The 20,307-nt window shown below is 43.4% G+C and overlaps 2 protein-coding genes across 3 annotated transcripts in view; both read left to right on the forward strand.

Moving 5' to 3' along the window:
* PRR11 (proline rich 11) overlaps nt 1-7,102 on the forward strand; it is a 41,738-nt gene extending 34,636 nt beyond the window's left edge. Inside the window, exons 6-10 of one of the 2 annotated variants that reach the window (XM_003272328.2) lie at nt 29-127; nt 603-715; nt 2,837-2,896; nt 2,986-3,082; nt 6,863-7,102. In XM_003272328.2, coding sequence (XP_003272376.1) covers nt 29-127; nt 603-715; nt 2,837-2,896; nt 2,986-3,082; nt 6,863-6,925 — 432 coding nt within the window. In that variant the 3' untranslated portion in view covers nt 6,926-7,102. The remainder of the gene's footprint in view (nt 1-28; nt 128-602; nt 716-2,836; nt 2,897-2,985; nt 3,083-6,862) is intronic. The other variant, XM_030827906.1, reaches the window with a different exon arrangement.
* A 7,543-nt stretch (nt 7,103-14,645) lies between these two features.
* SMG8 (SMG8 nonsense mediated mRNA decay factor) lies at nt 14,646-19,872 on the forward strand. The gene is made up of 4 exons (XM_003272326.4): nt 14,646-16,446; nt 17,006-17,151; nt 17,367-18,239; nt 19,448-19,872. Exons 1-4 carry the CDS (start codon nt 14,688-14,690, stop codon nt 19,643-19,645), a joined length of 2,976 nt encoding a protein of 991 aa, XP_003272374.1. The 5' UTR covers nt 14,646-14,687; the 3' UTR covers nt 19,646-19,872.
* The last annotated feature ends 435 nt before the right edge of the window (nt 19,873-20,307 follow it).

Raw genomic sequence — 20,307 nt, forward strand, 5'->3', positions numbered from 1 at the left:
GAATTCTAACCTTACCATGTATTTTAAGGCTGGACCATTAAAAAAAGATGGACCCATGCAGATAACAGTTAAAGATCTGCTGACTGTAAAATTAAAGAAGACACAGAGTTTAGATGAAAGGAGGAAGGTAAGATGTCATTGACCATATACATGCTCTTTTTGCTTTTAACAATATAGGCTCATGCCTATAATCCCAGCACTTTGGGAGACCAAGGTGGGAGGATCACCTGAGCCCAGGAGTTCAGGACCAGCCTGGGGAATATGGCAAGACCTCATCTCAATTTGTATACAATTGGGGTGGGGGGTGCTGGAGGGAGAAGTCATTTCATTTCAAGTTAAGTTTTTGATGTTTTTGTTTTAGTAATTTTGGATTTCCCAACAAAATGTATATATTAGGAAATGATTTAATTAGGCAACTTTATCTCCCAACCCTTAGTCTGAAGAGGTAGAGACATCCTTTGAAGCTTTGGAATAAAAATTGGGTAGAATAGTGGATATATCTTACACATACTCAGCACTCAGATATTTGCCGTTTTTGCATGTTTACATTTTGAGTGATATTTTAAAACTTGTTTTAATAATGTCTCATTTTATAATTAAAGCTTATACCATCGCCGAAAGCACGGAATCCACTAGTTACTGTCTCTGACTTGCAGCGTGTTACCCTGAAACCTAACTCCAAAGTGTTATCGACTCGAGTTACAAATGTCTTAATGTAAGGAACTGCACAGTACTATGCTCTACTACTCCTTAAAAGAATTATATTGTTGTACAACGGCCTAAAAAAAGGGAAAAAAAGATTTTTTGTGTGTATTTCTAATGTTAAAAGTTATATATGCTCATTATAGAAAAATTGAAATCTACAGAAAAGTTTAAAAAAGAAAACAAAAATTATCTAAATAATCCTATCATTGGAGATAGCCACTGTTAACATACTACTGTTTATCATTCTAGTCTTTTTCTGGGCATATGCTTTATTGCCCCATTTAAAGATGCTGTTTATTATAAGATACGCCATTGATTTAATAACAGATTTTGGGATAAAAAGAATTTTAGGCTGGGCGTGGTGGGTTATGTCTGTAATCCCACCATTTCGGGAAGCCGAAGTGGGAGGATTGCTTGAGGCCAGGAGTTTAAGACCAGCCTGGGCAACATAGTGAGAACCCCATCTCTAAAAAAATTAATTAAATTAAAATTAAAAATTAGCCTGATACAGTGGTGTGTGCTTGTAGTCCCAGCAACTTGGGACTGAAGAAAGAGGATCACTTGAGCCCAGGAGATCAAGGCTGCAGTGAGAAGTGATTGTGCCACTATACTCCAGCCTGGACAACAGAGAGAGACTCCATCTCAAAAAAAAAAAAAAAAAAATCATAACCTAAATGTCTCAAAACAGGATTTTATCTATGAAATTTACATACAATAAACTGTATATTTTGAAGATGTCAAAATGACACTTTAAGTTAATTTTCAAAAAGATGGGAAGAGTTCATGTTATACTGAATGGGAAAAACTATATCTACAATATGATTATGCACAGACAGATACACACATATACCATATTTGCTTGATTCCAAGACATACTAGTTTTCATATTATATAATTTCTGAAAGCAACCTGTTTATTTATTTATTTTTGTATTTTTTTATTTTTTGAGATGGAGTCTCGCTCTGTCACCCAGGCTGGAGTGCAGTGATGCAATATCGGCTCGCAGCAACCTCCACCTCCTGGGTTCCAGCAATTCTCCTGCTTCAACCTCCTGAGTAGCAGGGATTACAGGCGTGTGCCACAATGCTGGCTAATTTTTGTATGTTTTAATAGAGGCGAGGTTTCACTATGTTGGCCAGGGTGGTCTCAAACTCCTGACCTCAAGTGACCCACCCCCCTTGGCCTCCTAAAGTGCTGGATTTCAGGGGTGAGCCACTGAGCCTGGCTTAGGTTATGACATTTAATTTCTGTAAGTCTTCAGTGGACATCCTTGCCTGTCAACTCTGTACATGGCTGAGTTTTTCCCTAGGATGGATTCTTACACATGTAACTCCTGGGTCAAGAAATATTACGTATTGGAATGGCTATAGCACCTTATGTTCCCATCGGCATCTACTGCTATTTTTTTTTTTCTTTTTTTGAGAAGGAGTCTCGTTCTGTCACCCAGGCTGGAGTCGTGGCGCGATCTCAGCTCACTACAACCTCCGCCTCCCAGGTTCAAGCAATTCTCTGCCTCAGCCTCCTGCGTAGCTAGGATTACAGGCACCCATCACCATGCCCAGCTAATTTTCATCCATAGTTTGCCAGCTATTTTTAGTATTTTAGTAGAGGATGGGGGTGTTTCCACCATCTTGGGCCCAGGCTGGTCATGAACTCCTGACCTCGTGATCCACCTGCCTCAGCCTCCTAAAGTGCTGGGATTACAGGCGTGAGCCACCGTGCCCTGCCTCTACTGTTATTTTTTAATGTAACACATAGAACTACTTTCTAGGATGTTGCCTATAGAAATGATTGCTCTCCTTTGGGAAAAAAGTAATAAAATCTGGCACGTTCTATTTTTTTTTTTTTTTTTTTTTTGAGGCAGAGTCTTGCTCTGTTGCCCAGGCTGGAGTGCAGTGGCGCGATCTTGGCTCACCACAAGCTCCGCCTCCCAGCTTCACGCCATTCTTCTGCCTCAGCCTCCCAAGTAGCTGGGACTACAGGTGCCCGCCACCACGCCTGGCTAGTTTTTTGTATTTTTAGTAGAGATGGGGTTTCACCGTGTTAGCCAGGATGGTCTTGATCTCCTGACCTTGTGATCCACCTGCCTCAGCCTCCCAAAGTTCTAATTTTTATATCTTTGTTTTATCAGCACTCCTGGAAAAAGTCAGATAGATCTGCGGAAACTGCTTAGAAAAGTCGATGTAGAGAGGTAATACACTCTCATATCTTTATGCCTTCTAAGTCCATTTTAAAAGTTGCCATAAAACACAGCTACTGTTATTTTCAATACCTTTGCAGGAGCCCAGGTGGAACCCCTCTTACCAATAAAGAAAATATGGAAACAGGAACAGGACTGACTCCAGTGATGACACAGGCCTTAAGGAGAAAGTTTCAGGTAACCCTTTAGGAAAAGAATATTGGTTCCTTTGCTTGAAAATAATTTGGCCTGGTGTGGTGGCTCATGACTGTAATCCTAACACTTTGGGAGGCTGAGGTGGGGGGATTGCTTGAGCCTAGCAGTTCAAGATAGGCAACATGGTGAAACTCTGTCTCTACAAAAAATACAAAAAATTAGCCAGGTGTGGTGGTGCATGCCTGTAGTTCCAGCTACTTGGGAGGCTGAGGTAGGAGGATCACTTGAGCCCAGGAGGTCAAGGCTGCAGTGAGCTGTGATTGCACCACTACACTCCAGTCTGGGTGACAAAGCAAGATCCTGTCTCAAATAAATAATCATAATCATAATTTATGATCATAATTTAAAGCAGCTTTCTTAGTAATAATTTTTAAATGGTACCATATTTTGCAAAGTACTTTCATATTTAGGCTTCATAAAATTCTATAAAATATAGGTAGGATTGGCCGGGCACGGTGAGTGGCTCATGCCTATAATCTCAGCACTGTGGGAGGCTGAGGTGGGCAGATCACATGAGGCCAGGAGTTTGAGACCAGCCTGGCCAACATGACGAAACCCTGTCTCCACTAAAAAAATACAAAAATGGCCGGGTGTGGTGGCTCACGCCTGTAATCCTAGCACTTCAGAAGGCCGAGGCAGGCGAGTCATGAGCTCAGGAGTTTGAGACCAGCCTGACCAACATGGTGAAACCCCATCTCTACTAGAAATACAAAAATTAGCCAGGCGTGGTGGCAGGCACCTGTAGTCCTAGCTACTGGGGAGGCTGAGGCAGAAGAATCACTTGAACTTGGGAGGCAGAGGTTGCAGTGAGCCAAGATCGCACTACTGAACTCCAGCGTGGGCGACAGAGCGAGACTTAGTCTCAAAAAAAAAAAAATTAGCCGTGTATGGTGACCCATGCCTGTAATCCCAGCTACTTGGGTGGCTAAGGCATGAGAATCACTTGAACCCGGGAGACGGAGGTTGCAGTGAGCCAAGATTGCGCCACTGCACTCCAGCCTGGGTGAGGAAGTGAGACCCTGTCTCAAGAATAGAAAAATAAGAGGCCAGGTGCAGTGGCTCACGCCTGTAATCCCAGCACTTTGGGAGGCCAAGGCAGGTGGATCACGAGGTCAGGAGATTGAGACCATCCTGGCTAACACGGTGAAACCCTGTCTCTACTAAAAATACAAAAAATTAGCCAGGCGTGGTGGTGGGCGCCTGTAGTCCCAGCTACTCAGGAGGCTGAGGCAGGAGAGTGGCGTGAACCCGGGAGGCGGAGTTTGCAGTGAGCCGAGATAACGCCACTGCAGTCCGGCCTGGGTGAAAGAGCAAGACTCCATCTCAAAAAAAAAAAAAAGAAAAAAAAGAAATATAGGTAGGATTATCATGTCTATCTGTAAATGTCTGATTTTATTAATCCCTTTAGTACATATTTTTAGTAAATATTTATTAAGCACTTCCTATATGCCCAGCAGTGTGTTGAAGTACTGGGAATATAGTGGTAAGCAAAAACAGATACAGATTACTGTCTTGAAGCTTTCAGTCTAGTGGGGAAAATAGGCATTCATCAAATAATCTGATATTTGTATAATATCACATGGCAGTATGTGCTGTGAAGGAAAGGAATGAGGTTCTGTGGGAACCCGGAGAGGAACTTGATCTAGCCTGGATGATCTAGGAGGGACTCCCTTAGGAAGTGATGATGCTTGAGGTGAGGGTCAAAGAAGGAAGAGGCATTTACTGGATAGGGTAACTGTGGGGTGGGTCCACTATGAGTGTCAGGAAGGAGAGCGTTCCAGGCAAAAAGAACAACATGCGTAAGAGTCCCATGGGGGGAGGGATCATGGCCTATTCAAGGAACTGAGAAGTGACCAGTGTGGCTGTAACATAGAGAGGGATGGTGGTGAAAGACAGGGATGGAGATGTAGTTAGGAGTCAGACCATGCAGAGTTGAAAGGAAAAGGTCTTGACAGCTTTCTTTGTCACCTTCATATACAACCACACACCAAACCCAGTAGATCAGCTGGCCCTAGTGTGACTTCTTCCAAACCCTGTTGATCTTAGTCATCTCCCTAATTGCCTCTATCATTAGATCTGTGAAGAACAGCCATCCATCGGCCACCCCTGCTGGAGTGCTGGAACACAGGGCTGCTGGCATCTTTGGCTTTGAAGTTTATAGTTCGTTCTCTCTCTGGATGCAGGGACATACCAGACTCCACTGCTGACACTTTCCACCCCAATACTGTCTTCCTTTTGTTCACTGTTTGAGAATCAGTGCTTTTTGTGGGACAATATAATTTCTCTCTTACCAATCAACTTGGTCCTACTGGGCACTATACAGCTTTCTGTATAGTGGAGATGTGACCAGGTTCTTCTTTCCTCCTCTTAGAGCATGCTACCCATAATCACATTCCTTGGTGATACCCAAAATTGTGAAGGTCAGGAGCAAAGGGAGAGGCCTCACAGAAGGTCTTAGCCCCTTCCTTTTTCTGTTTAGCTCTAAGATCCTTGTTGTCACTGCCCCCACTTTATAGCAGGTACAGTGAGTTGAGAACTCTGGAAATGGATAAACAATAATAAATTGTAAAGCCACATATTGAACAACAACAAAAATCACAGATAAGACCTATGGCTTATGTTGTGCTGCCAAAATCTACTCAGGAGGAGGATGTCTAGTTAACATTGTTGTTAGATATAGATGACTTATCCCACCCCGCTCTTAGGCTTCTTTTTTTCTTAAACTGTGAAGCAACTGTATCATGTTTTGCATTTGGCTTCAGGTATCAGAAATCCGACTACAGTGCTTGAGTCAAATACGGACATGGCAGAGTGTAGTGGCTCATACCTGTAATCCCAGTGCTTTGGGAGGAGGCTAAGGCCGGAAAGTTGCTTGAGGCCAGGAGTTTGAAACCAGCCTGGGTGATATAGCAAGACTCTGCCTTGACAAATAAGTAAATAAATTAGGACTTTTTTTTTCTTAATATATACAACTAACTCATTTTTGTTTTTTTAAAATTTATAGACAAAGTTTCACTATATCTCCCAGGCTGGTCTCAAACTCCTGGGCTCAAGTGATCCTCTTGTCTTGGCCTCCCAAAGTGCTGGGGTTACAGGTGTGAGCCACTGTGCTCGGCCCACAGCTATCTTTTTTTTTTTTTAATTTATTTTTTATTTCAATAGGTTTTTGGGGAACAGAAAGTGTTTGGTTACACGAATTAGTTCTTTAGTGGTGATTTCTGAGATTTTGGCGCACCCATCACCCAGGCAGTGTACACTGTTCCCAATGTATAGTCTTTTATCCCTCACCCCACCCTACCCTTTCCCCCAAGTCCCCAAAGCCCACTGTATCATTCTTATGCTTTTGCATCCTCATAGCTTAGCTCCCGGACTTATTTTTTTAATTTAAATATTTCTTTGGGAAGTAGGAAATCCACAACTATAATACAGTGGCTTCACCATATAATCACTGTTCTTCCATCCTTAATGTGTGGCTTTTATCCTCTTAATACAAAATGGCTACATTTCCTGAAGCCTCATGTCCACATTCTAGGCAAGAGAAGGAGAAAGACAAATGTTAATTAAGCTATGCCTCATTTCTTCAAAGAAGCCCTATCCAGGAACTTCTGATTGCGTCAGGGAAACTAGGAAAAGTGGTTTTTACAATCTGAATGCAGTGTTGCCCTGCAAAAATTCTGGGTTCTGTTGAGAAAGAAGGAGATTGTATTTATCACAGGAATATAATTGATATTATAATTGGGACTTCTTTTTTTTTTTTTATAGCTGGCTCACCCTAGAAGCCCAACTCCAACTCTGCCACTTTCTACAAGCAGCTTTGATGAATAAAACTGATGCCAGCTCTGCCTCACTCCATCAGATGATCCATAACAAATACAGATAAAAACACCCAGCCGGGTGCAGTGGCTCACACCTGTAATCCCAGCACTTTGGGTGGCTGAGGCAGGTGGATCACCTGAGGTCAGGAGCTCGAGACCAGCCTGGCCAACATGGTGAAACCCCTTCTCGGCCAGGCGCAGTGGCTCACACCTGTAATCCCAGCACTTTGGGAGGCCTAGGTGGGCGGATCACAAGGTCAGGAGATCAAGACCATCCTGGCTAACGCGATGAAACCCCATCTCTACTAAAAATACAAAAAATTAGCCGGGCGTAGTGGCGGGCGCCTGTAGTCCCAGCTACTCGGGAGGCTGAGGCAGGAGAATGGCGTGAGGCGTTCTCCGGGAGGCGGAGCTTGCAGTGAGCCGAGATTGCGCCACTGCACTCTAGCCTGGGCGACAGAGCAAGACTCCGTCTCAAAAAAAAAAGAAACCCCTTCTCTACTAAAAATACAAAAATTAGCTGGGCGTAGTGGCGGGTGCCTGTAATCCCAGCTATGCAGGAGGCTGAGGCAGAAGAATTGCTTAAACCCAAGAGGCAGAGGTTGCAGTGAGCCGAGATCGCGTCATTGCACTCCAGCCTGAGCAACAAGAGCGAAACTCCATCTCAAAACAAAACAAAACAAAAAAACCCCACCCAAATCCTTTTTTTAATGTAGTAGGGTATATATAGATATACTAACATAATTCCATTTGGAGAATTAGAGTATGTATGGAGCCCACACATACTGTGATATAAAGTGGATACAGATATTTGGATATTTTCTAGTTTGCATGATCATCAAGAGAACCAGATGAGAAAATACAATCTTCAAAGTGATGTTTATCCTGGAATTACCCAATTTAGATTAGAGAGGTTGTTCAAATTTAACTAGATAACTAGTTTGTACTGTATAGGTGCAGTTATGACAGTAAAAAAATAGCCTGTTGACTAATACCTGTAATCCCAGCACTTTGGGAGGCCAAGGTGGGAGGATTGCTTGAGCCCAGGAATTCAAGACTAGCCTGGGCAACATAACATAGGGAGACCCCGTCTCTATTAAAAATACAAAAATCAGCCAGCTGTGGTGACACATGCCTATAGTCCCAGCTACTTAGGAGGCTGAGATGGGAGGATCACTTGAGGCTGTAGTGCACTATAATTATGCCTGTGAATAGCCACTTTACTCCAGCCTGGGCAATATAGCAAGACCCCATCTCTAAAAATTAAAAAAAAATTTAAAATTAGAATATCATTTCTAGCATCTTAGGTAGGTACTTATATCTGGCTTACAGAAGTCTGAGGTATTCCTTATTTTTATATCTGCTGTCCACATTTATACAGCTACATAAAAATTTTATGACAACTTCAATATGAACCTTGTGTTTTCGACAATGCCTTGCCAAGGAATCTCTGAAGTCCATAGCAGGTCACTGTGAGACCTAGTTCCCTGTTGTCACTGACCTATGTATTCAAAGACAGTAATATAGCCTGGGAAACATAGTGAGACCCCATCTCTATCAAAAATTTAAAATTAGCCAGGTATGGTGACTCACACCTGTAGTCTAAGTGTCCAAGTTACTTGGGAAGCTGAGGTGGGAGGATCACTTGAGCCCAGGAGTTTGAAGCTATGGTGAGCTGTGATTGTTCCACTATACTCCAGCATTGGCAACAGAGCAAGAACTCATCTCTAAAAAATAAAAAGCAACTCCCCAGAAAGACTGTATTTCTACAGATAAATATTGCATTGAGATGCCAAATAGAGTGTTGTTGTAAAGTCACCAGACTAGAAAGCAGACCTGGGGACAGTGTTTACCACCTAAGAGGCAGTCCTGCTTTTGAGACCCACATCTATATATAGAGATTTTTATTTGTTTGTTTGTTTGTTTTGTTTTGAGATGAAGTCTCACTCTGTCACCCAGGCTGGAGTACCGTGGCGCAATCTTGGCTCACTGCAACCTCCACCTCCTGGGTTTAAGCAATTCTCCTGCCTCAGCCTCCTGAGTAGCTGGGATTACAGGTGCGCACTGCCACACCTGACTAATTTTTGTATTTCTAGTAGAGATGGGGTTTCACTATGTTGGCCAGGTTGGTCTTGAACTCCTCACCTCAGGTGATCCACCCATCTCAGCTTCCCAAAGTGCTAAGATTACAGGTGTGAGCCACCACGCCTGGCCAGAGATCCACATCTATATTTATAACACATTTATGGATGAAAATTAAACAGGTGTCCGAGTGCAGTGGCTCATGCCTGTAATCCGAGCACTTGTGGAGGCCAAGGCAGGCGGATCACTTGAGGTCAGGACTTCGAAACCAGTCTGGCCAACATGGTGAAATCCCATCTCTACTGAAAATACAAAATTAGCCAGTGTGGTGTCATGCACCTGTAGTCCCAGTTACTTGGGAGGCTGAGGCCAGAGAATCGCTTGAACCTGGGAGGCAGAGGTTGCAGTGAGCCGATATTGCAACACTGCCACTCCAGCCTGGGTGACAGAGCAAGAGACCCTGTCTCAAAAAAAAAAAAAAAAAATTAAATAGGTAGTGACATTAAGAGATATATATATCAGCTTCTAGTAAAAGTTTTTTTTTTAAACCTGCTAGCTACATTTACATTATCTAAAAATAAAGAGAATAATCACTGAGAATAAAGCAGTTGAGTATTTATAACAATATTTTATGGGGCACTTACAATGTTTATAATATTGTAAACCACTGTGTACTCTATTCATTTAATGCTAAATGACTTGACCATTCTTGTGGGATAAGAGATCATAAAAAAAATGCTAGGGCTGGGCACCATGGCTCACGTCTGTAATCCCAGGACTTTAGGAGGCCAAGGCAGGTGGATGACTTGAGCTCAGGAGTTTGAGACCAGCCTGGGCAACATGATGAAAACTCCGTCTCTACCAAAAATCAAAAAAATTAGCCAGGTGTGATGTTGTGTGCCTGTAGTCCCAGCTACTTGTGAGGCTGAGGTGGGAGGATGGTTTGGGCCTGGGAAGTGGAGGTTGCAGTGAGTTGAGATCATGCCACTGTATTCCATCCTGGGCAACAGAGCCAGACCCTGTCTTAAAAAAAAAAAAAAGGCCGGGCACGGTGGCTCGTGCCTGTAATCCCAGCACTTTGGGAGGCTGAAGCAGGCAAATAACTTGAGGTCAGATGTTTGAGACCAGCCTGGCCAACATGGTAAAACCCCATCTCTACCGAAAATAAAAATAAAAATTATCCAGGCATGGTGGCATGTGCCGATAGTCCCAGCTACTCAGGAAGCTAAAGCACGAGAATTACGTGCATCCTGGAGGTGGAGGTTACAATGAGCCAAGATCACACCACTCCACTCCAATCTGGACAACAGAGTGAGACCCTGTGTCAAAAAAAGAAAGAAAAAAAATGCTTTATGGCCCAGTGCAGTGGCTCACACCTATAATCCTAGCACTTTGGGAGGCTAAGGTGGGAGGATCGCTTGAGGCCAAGAGTTCAAAACAAGCCTGGGCAACATTGCAAGACCCCATCTCTACAAAAAAACAAAAAATTAGCTGGGAGTGGTGATGTGTGCCTGTAGTCCCAGCTACTCAGGAGACTGAGGTGGGAGAATCACTTGAGCCCAGGAAGTTGAGGCTGCAGTGAGCCGTGTTTATACCACTGCCCTCCAGCCTGCTGGGTAACAGAGCAAGACTCCATCTCAAAAAGAAAAGAAAAAATGCTTTGCTACACAATGAGGCCAGGCAAAAAAAAAAAGTCCTATGGAAATCATATAGATAAACATTTGCAAAGCTGCTACTGCCATTGTACCAGTTTGTTAAAATGTGTTCTACCTTACATCTTTTATTTTTATGACAGATTTTATATTGTAACCATTTGAAAACTCTGTAAGTGCTATGGCTTCTTTAAACTACCATTTATCATATGCTCCCGGTGTTTACTTTGAGACTGAATGGCAACCAGAGAATGTAAACAACCAAGGTGCATCTGGTTATGTTTTAAAACAAAGATTAATAAAAGTTTTGGTTTTTCTCTTTCTAACCTTTTTTTTTAAACTAGAAATATAATACCTATAGAAAAGTATATGTTGGCCGGGTGCGGTGGCTCACACCTATAATTCCAGCTCTTTGGGAGGCCGAGGCAGGCAGATCGCCTGAGGTCAGGAGTTCGAGACCAGTCTGGCCAACATGGTGAAACCCTGTCTCTACTAAAAATACAGAAATTAGCTGGGCGTAGTGGCAGGCACCTATAATCCCAGCTACTCGGAAGGCTGAGCCAGAATTGCTTGAACCTGGGAGGCAGAGGTTGCAGTGAGCGGAGATCACCCCATTGCACTCCAGCTTGGGCAACAAGAGCAAAACTGTCTCAAAAAAAAATATGTTAAGTATAGAAAAATATATAAATTAAAAAATTATAGGCTGGGGGCTAGGCACAGTGGCTCACACCTGTAATCCCAGCACTTTGGGAGGCTGAGGCGGGAGGATCACTTGAGGCCAAGAGTTTGAAACCAGTCTGGGCAACATTGCAAGACCCTGTCTCTACAAAAAACAAAAAATTAGCTGGACATAGTGGCATGTGCCTGTAGTCCCAGCTACTCGGGAGACTGAGGTGGGAGAATCACTTGAGTCCAGGAGGTTGAGGCTGCAGCAAGCAGTGTTCATACCACCTGCATTCCAGCCTGCTGGGTGACAGAGCAAGATTCTGTCTCAAAAAAGAAAAAAGAAAAAAGAAAAATGCTTTGCTATATAATGAAGCCAGGCAGGAAAAAAAGTCCATATAGATAAACATTTGCAAAGCTGCTACTGCCATTGTACCAGTGTTAAAATGTGTTCTACCTTGCATCTTTAAATAAAGATTAATAAAAGTTTTGGTTTTTCTCTTTTTAACCTTTTTTTAACTAGAAATAATAATACCTATAGAAAAGTATATATTGGCCAGGTGCGGTGGCTCACGCCTGTAATCCTAGCACTTTGGGAGCCCAAGGCAGGCGGATCATGAGGTCAGAAGATCAAGACCATCCTGACTAATACAGTGAAACTTCGTCTCTACCAAAAATACAAAAAATTAGCCGGGCGTGGTGGCAGGTGCCTGTAGTCCCAGCTACTCGGGAGGCTGAGGCAGGAGAACGGCATGAACCCGGGAGGCAGAGCTTGCAGGGAGCCAAGATCACACCACTGCACTCCAGCCTGGGCAACAGAGCAAGACTCTGTCTCAAAAAAAAAAAAAAAGTATATATTAAGTATAGAAAATATATGAATTAGCCGGGCGCAGTGGCGCACACCTGTAATCCCAGCACTTTGGGAGGCCGAGGCAGGCGGATCACGAGGTCAGGAGATCAAGACCATCCTGGCTAACATGGTAAGACCCCATCTCTACTGAAAATACAAAAAAATTAGCCGGGCGTGGTGTCACGTGCCTGTAGTCCCAGCTACTCAGGAGGCTGAGGCAGGAGAATGGCATGAACCCGGGAGGCAGAGCTTGCAGTGAGCCGAGATCGTGCCACTGCACTCCAGTCTGGGCAACAGAGCCAGACTCTGTCTCAAAAAAAAAAAAAAAAAAAAGAATTAAAAAATCAATGCCGAGCGTGATGGCTCAAACCTATAATCCCAGCACTTTGGGAGGCCGAGGTGGGCAGATCACCTGGGGTTGGAAGTTCGAGACCAGCCTGGGTAACATGGTGAAACCCCATCTCTACTAAAAATACAAATTTAGCTGGGCATGGTGGTGCGTGCTTGTAATCCCAGCTACTTGGGAGGCTGAGGCAGAAGAATTGCTTGAGGAGACGGAGACAGAGAACAGGAGATGGAGGTTGCAGCGAGCCCAGATAGCACCACTGCACTCCAGCCGGGGTGACAGAGTGAGACTCTGTCTCAAAAAAAAAAAAAAAAAAAAAATTTAGGCTGGAGACCAGGTGCGGTGGCTGACACCTGTAATCCCAGCACTTTGGGAGGCCAAGGCGGGTGGATGATGTGAGGTCAGGAGTTCGAGACCAGCCTGGCCAACATGGTGAAACACCATCTCTACTAAAAATACAAAAATTAGCCGCCCATGGTGGTGCGCCTGTAATCCCAGCTCCTTGGGAGGCTGAGGCAGTAGAATCACTTGAACCTGGGAGGTGGAGTTTGCAGTGAGCCTAGATTGCGCCACTGCATTCCACTCTGGGCAACAGAGCAAGACTCTGTCTCAAAATATATATATTATTATATATATAATATATATATTTGTTATATATATATAATATATATTTGTTATATATATTATTATATATATGTTTTATATATATATATTATTATATATATATAACAAAAACACACATAACCACCAAGAAATATATACGATTAGTATCCTTAGAAGCCCTATGTGTCTCCTTCTTCTATCATATCATAATCCCTTCCCTCACTAAGTAATCACTGACCTACTTGGTACAATAAATATTTCCTTGCTTTTAGTAAGAACACACCACTAAATGCAATGGTTTATTTTGCTTGCTTTTGAACTCTATAGAAATAAAATCAGGCCTGGCGCAGTGGCTCTCGCCTGTAATCCCACCACTTTGGGAGACCAAGGAGGGCAGATCACGAGATCAGGAGATTGAGACTATCCTGGCCAACACGGTGAAATCCTGTCTGTATTAAAAATACAAAAGTTAGCTGGGTGTGGTCTCATGCACCTGTAATCCCAGCTACTTGGGAGGCTGAGACAAGAGAATCACTTGCACCCGGGAGCCGGAGGTTGCAGTGAGTCGAGATCGCGCCACTGAACTCTAGCCTGGCCAGAGAGCAAGACTGCATCTCAAAAAAAAAATAGAATTGTAGGGTATATACACTTTTGTTTTTGATTTCTTTCAATCAACAGTTATTTTAAAGATTCAGTCATGTTATTGCATAGTGCTATAGATAATTTTTTTAGATTCAAAGATTTTTATTTTTTACAAAACCCCAGAATAATAAACATGTTATAATTATACATTTAAATCTGGTTGTTAGTTTTATCCTGGCAGCTATTTGTCAATATGCCTGCTAGTTAGAGAGGTTCTGCAAGTTATAACTTATACACAAGATATTTCGCAATTTTTTTTTTTTTTTTTTTTTTTTTTTTTTTTTTTTTGAGACGGAGTCTCAGTCTGTCGCCCAGGCTGGAGTGCAGTGGGGCGATCTCGGCTCACTACAACCTCCACCTGCCGGTTCGAGCAATTCTCCTGCCTCAGCCTCCTGAGCAGCTGGAACTACAGGTATGCGCCACGACGCCTAATTTTTGCTTTTTTTTTTTTTAGACGGTTTTCGCTCTTGTTGCCCAGGCTGGAGTGCAATGGTTTGATCTTGGTTCACTGCAACTTCCGCCTCCTGGGTTCAAGCGATTCTCCTGCCTCAGCCTCCCGAGTAGCTGGGATTACAGGCGCCCGCCACCACGCCCGGCTAATTTTTGTATTTTTAGTAGAGATGGGGTTTCACCATGTTGGCCAGCCTGGTCTCGAACTCCTGACTTCAGGTGATCCGCCCGCCTCGGCCTCCCAAAGTGCTAGGATTACAGGCGTGAGCCACCGCACTCGTCCCCAGTTTTGTTTTGTTTTTTGTTTTTGATATCTCAATTCCCACAGTTGAGGAAACTCTTAAACTAGGAGAGGAGAAGAGGAGGCGGAACTCAAGTGACGGGAAAGCAGGAACTGAAGAAGCGGAGGAAGGATTTCAAAATTGGACGAAAGCCGGTCGGTTTTACTAACGGACCGGAAGGACTCTAGAGAAGGCTCTGCACTATGGCTGGTCCTGTGAGCTTGCGAGAGCTTCTAATGGGAGCGTCAGCCTGGATGGGCTCTGAAAGTCCCGGAGGGTCCCCTACTGAGGGCGGAGGGAGCGCGGCTGGCGGACCGGAGCCTCCATGGCGGGAGGATGAGATCTGCGTTGTGGGAATCTTCGGCAAGACGGCTCTACGCCTGAATTCCGAGAAGTTCTCTCTTGTGAATACGGTGTGCGACCGACAGGTCTTTCCCCTCTTTCGCCACCAAGATCCTGGGGATCCAGGACCTGGAATCAGGACTGAGGCTGGCGCCGTGGGTGAGGCCGGTGGAGCCGAGGACCCTGGGGCTGCAGCCGAGGATTCAGTTCGGGGAAGTGGAGCTGCCGCGGAAGGTAACGGAACTGAGGCAGGCTCCCAGGACTACAGCCTTCTGCAGGCCTACTACAATCAGGAAAGCAAAGTTCTGTATCTTCTCCTCACCTCCATCTGTGACAATTCACAGCTTCTACGGGCTTGTCGGGCTCTTCAGAGCGGGGAAGCTGGAGGTGGACTCTCTTTACCTCATGCAGAAGCACACGAGTTCTGGAAGCATCAAGAGAAGCTGCAGTGCCTCAGTCTCCTTTACCTATTCTCTGTCTGTCATATCTTGCTTCTGGTCCATCCCACTTGTTCCTTTGATATCACTTATGATCGAGTATTCAGAGCCCTGGATGGGCTGAGACAGAAGGTCCTGCCGCTCCTTAAAACAGCCATTAAGGATTGTCCAGTTGGCAAAGACTGGAAGCTAAACTGCCGACCTTGCCCACCTAGACTCCTTTTCCTCTTTCAACTCAATGGAGCCCTCAAGGTAGAACCTCCTCGGAACCAAGACCCAGCTCATCCAGACAAGCCCAAGAAACATTCTCCCAAAAGGAGGCTGCAGCATGCCCTGGAGGACCAGATCTATAGAATCTTCCGGAAGAGTCGTGTCTTGACTAATCAGAGCATCAACTGCCTCTTTACTGTGCCTGCCAACCAAGCTTTCGTGTACATAGTACCCGGAAGCCAGGAGGAGGACCCAGTAGGTATGTTGCTGGACCAACTTAGGAGTCATTGTACTGTGAAGGACTCGGAATCTTTGCTGGTGCCTGCACCCCTTTCTGGGCCTAGGCGATACCAGGTGATGAGGCAGCACAGCCGACAACAACTTTCCTTTCACATTGACAGCAGCAGTTCCAGTTCTTCAGGCCAGCTAGTGGATTTCACTCTTCGGGAATTCCTATGGCAGCATGTGGAGCTAGTCCTAAGCAAGAAAGGTTTCGATGACAGTGTGGGCAGGAACCCACAGCCTTCCCATTTTGAACTTCCTACTTATCAGAAGTGGATCTCAGCAGCTTCAAAACTGTATGAGGTGGCTATTGATGGGAAAGAGGAGGACTTGGGGTCACCCACTGGAGAGCTAACATCTAAGATTTTAAGCAGTATTAAAGTCTTGGAAGGATTTTTGGATATTGACACAAAATTCTCAGAAAACCGATGCCAAAAAGCTTTACCCATGGCCCACAGTGCCTACCAGTCAAATTTGCCTCATAATTACACAATGACTGTCCATAAGAATCAGCTTGCCCAGGCTCTTCGAGTGTACAGTCAACATGCTAGAGGTCCAGCATTTCACAAATACGCCATGCAGTTACATGAGGACTGCTACAAATTTTGGAGCAATGGCCATCAGCTCTGTGAGGAGAGGAGTTTAACTGATCAACACTGTGTACACAAATTTCACTCATTACCTAAATCAGGTAGCTAAATTTTTTCAGCATTTTGAAATAAAAACTTTGAGCTGTGTTTTCATTCTTGTTTTAAGATAGTCTGTTCACCATGTATTGATATTTTAGAAAGAGCCCTACAGAAATTTAGGTGCATCAGCTATACGTTTTCTCTCCTGCTGTAAAGGAAAATATCAGCTATGACTACTTTATTTTTTTTCATTTAAAGAATACGTCCTAGTGAATTGGTAAATGAGAATTATTAAGTAGTATAAAATTTCAGACATTTCATATTAACATTTTTGCCTTGGAGGATTTGTAGAACTAAAATGAATGTTATGTTAGATGATGGTACATGATAGTGGTAGCAGGAGGAAAAATTCACTTAAAAACTCTAAACTTTAGATTTATAATATAAATTATTTTATATACTTTCACTTGCTTCTTCTGTTATGTGTATTTAGGTAAGGTTTTTGTTTGTTTTTCTTCCCAAAGAACTATTGGGAGTATTTGTGGGGTTAGATGTTGTAGAATGCAAAGTAAATTTGCGCATTGTGTTGGTGAAATTAATAGTGGCTGTTATATTCTCCAGGAGAAAAACCAGAGGCTGATAGAAATCCTCCTGTGCTATATCACAATAGCCGAGCTCGATCTACCGGTGCTTGCAACTGTGGAAGGAAACAAGCACCTCGAGATGATCCCTTTGATATCAAAGCAGCCAATTATGACTTCTATCAGGTAGACTCTGAATTTTTTCTTCTTCCTCTTCTGTATTTTTTTGTTAAATATCATCTGAGTAAAAACATATTTTCAATAGCAGAGTAAGTAGAAAAGCAAATGCAACTGCAGTATAATATATAAACAAGAGCAAGTTTCTTTATGTGTACATAAAAATGAAGAATGTATTATTTAAAATGAAAAACTTACTGGATTTTTTTTCTTACCCTCTATAGCTTCTGGAAGAAAAGTGTTGTGGAAAATTGGATCATATCAACTTCCCAGTATTTGAACCAAGTACTCCAGATCCTGCTCCTGCTAAAAATGAATCCTCTCCTGCTCCTCCAGATTCGGATGCTGATAAACTTAAAGAAAAAGAACCTCAAACCCAAGGAGAGAGCACAAGCCTGAGTTTAGCTTTGAGTTTGGGCCAATCCACGGATAGCTTAGGTACCTATCCAGCTGATCCACAAGCAGGAGGAGATAATCCAGAAGTTCATGGTCAAGTAGAAGTGAAAACTGAGAAGAGACCAAACTTGGTTGATCGACAGGCATCCACAGTTGAGTATCTCCCAGGCATGCTACATTCAAATTGCCCTAAAGGTCTCCTACCCAAATTCTCCAGCTGGTCTTTGGTTAAACTAGGCCCTGCTAAGTCTTATAACTTTCATACAGGTTTGGACCAACAGGGCTTTATTCCAGGAACAAATTATCTTATGCCTTGGGACATTGTCATCAGGACTAGAGCTGAAGATGAAGGAGACTTAGACACAAACTCTTGGCCTGCTCCAAATAAAGCTATTCCTGGAAAGAGAAGTGCAGTTGTAATGGGAAGAGGAAGACGGCGAGATGACATAGCTCGAGCTTTTGTGGGCTTTGAATACGAAGACTCTCGAGGTCGGAGATTCATGTGCTCTGGGCCTGACAAAGTAATGAAAGTAATGGGAAGTGGGCCAAAGGAATCAGCTTTAAAAGCACTAAATAGTGACATGCCCTTATATATTCTGTCATCCTCTCAAGGTAGAGGGCTGAAACCTCATTATGCTCAACTTATGAGGCTTTTTGTTGTGGTTCCTGATGCTCCTTTGCAGATAATACTAATGCCTCAGGTAAGAAATATAACTCTCTGCAGCCCCAAACAAGTAAAAAATGCTGATGTTTGTTTTGATTGATTTTAGAAAGTACAAGTTAGCATCAAAACTAATTATTTCAGGCTGAGGGCAGTGGCTCATGCTTGTAATCCCAGAAGTTTGGGAGGCCAAGGTGGGAGGATTGCTTGAGCCCAAGAGTTTAAGACCAGCCTGAGCAACATAGTGAGACTTGTATCTCTACAAAAAATTAAATTAAAAAACGAATTATTTAATTAAAGAGGTCTTAAATTTAAATACCTTCCATACCTAATATTCTGTTTTTTAAAAAATACATTGTGGGTATTTTAATCCATTCACACCATCAATTCACATCATTTCATTCAAAGGCAGAACTTGAAGTTAAAATTCTGGAGAAAAGGCTGGGCGCAGTGAGTCATGCCTGTAATTCCAGCACTTTGGGAGGCCAAGGCGGGCAGATCACCTGAAGTCAGGAGTTCGAGACCAGCCTGGGCAACATGGCGAAACCCCGTCTCTACTAAAAATACAAAAAATTAGCCAGGCGTGGTGGAAGGCGCCTGTAATCCCAGCTACTTGGGAGGCTGAGTCAGGAGAATCACTTGAACCCTGTAGGTGGAGGTTGCAGTGAGCCGAGATCATGCCATTGCACTCCAGCCTGGGTGACTAAGACTCCATTCCCCCCGCAAAAAAAAAGTTCTGGGGAAAAGCAGAATAATATTTGAGACTAAATAATATAATATTGGATACAATTAGAGTTAGGAGTGTACCCATATCTGCTTAATCTTATATGCTCTTTTATTTATTTATTTGTTTGTTTGCTTTTTTTTTTTTTGAGACAGAGTCTCGCTCTGTTGCACAGGCTGGAGGGCAGTGGTGCAATCTCAGCTCACTGCACCTCCACCTCCTGGGTTCAAGCTGTTCTCCTGCCCCAGCCTCCCCAGTAACAGATTACAGGCACACACCACCACACCTGACTAATTTTTTGTATTTTTAGTAGAGATGGGGTTTCTCCATGTTGGCCAGGCTGGTCTCGAACTCCTGATCTCGTGATTCACCTGCCTCAGCCTCCCAAAGTGCTGGGATTACAGGCGTGAGCCACCACGTCTGGCCTTATATGTTCTTTGAACCTATCGTCTGTTTAGGCATTTATCTTTCAGTTGTTTCATGTTGAGAAATGTAAAAATAATTATACTACCTGTGTTTTTCAGGTTCAACCAGGCCCTCCACCATGTCCGGTATTCTACCCAGAAAAGCAAGAAATCACCCTTCCACCTGATGGCCTTTGGGTTTTGAGATTTCCTTATGCATATGTGACTGAGAGAGGACCTTGTTTCCCCCCTAAGGAAAATGTGCAGTTAATGAGCTACAAGGTGCTCCGTGGGGTTCTTAAGGCAGTAACACAATAAGTGTTTTCCAGCCAGTTCAATCCTATATTTGAGCTGGTTTTTGTTTTTGGTATGTGTTTACTGTGTTTTCCCAAATCCAAAATGTGTTTTGGTTATAGGAGTTCAGTATTTGGAAACTAATTTGTTCTACTTTTTCATTATATTGTTGATATTTATTGTAAACGTGGCTACAGCTTTCTAATAAAAACTGGTTGTTCTAGAAAAGAATATAAAATACATGGATGATATCTGTTTTTTCTCGTTTCTGTTTTACTCTCCATAATTAAACATGTTTCTATTATAACTGAATGTTGCATAACCATGTTGAGCCAAAATTTTGTTTTTGTTAAAATAATGTTTTAGCTGGTTTTTTTTTTTTTAAGACGGAGTTTCACTCTTGTTGCCCAGGCTGCAGTGCAATGGTGCGATCACAGCTCACAGCAGACTCCGCCTCCCAGGTTCAAGCCATTCTCCTGCCTCAGCCTCCCAAATAGCTGGGATTATAGGCATGTGCCTCCACGCCTGGCTAATTTTGTACTTTTAGTAGAGACGGTTTCTCCACGTTGGCCAGGCTGGTCTCGAACTCCTGACCTCAGGAGGTGATCGGCCCACCTCATCCTCCCAAAGTGCTGGGATTACAGGCATGAGCTACCACGCCTAGCCTAGCTGGGATTTTTATTAAG

Source organism: Nomascus leucogenys, chromosome 14, assembly GCF_006542625.1.
Source record: "Nomascus leucogenys isolate Asia chromosome 14, Asia_NLE_v1, whole genome shotgun sequence".
NCBI lineage: Eukaryota > Metazoa > Chordata > Mammalia > Primates > Hylobatidae > Nomascus > Nomascus leucogenys.

Excerpts from the sequence above, each read along its gene's own strand:
- SMG8 (XM_003272326.4), top strand. The coding sequence starts at position 14,688 with ATGGCTGGTCCTGTGAGCTTGCGAGAGCTTCTAATGGGAGCGTCAGCC. Across the intron at positions 16,447-17,005 it reads TCACTCATTACCTAAATCAG|GAGAAAAACCAGAGGCTGAT; the intron begins GTAGCTAAATTT and ends TATATTCTCCAG. Across the intron at positions 18,240-19,447 it reads AGATAATACTAATGCCTCAG|GTTCAACCAGGCCCTCCACC; the intron begins GTAAGAAATATA and ends TGTGTTTTTCAG.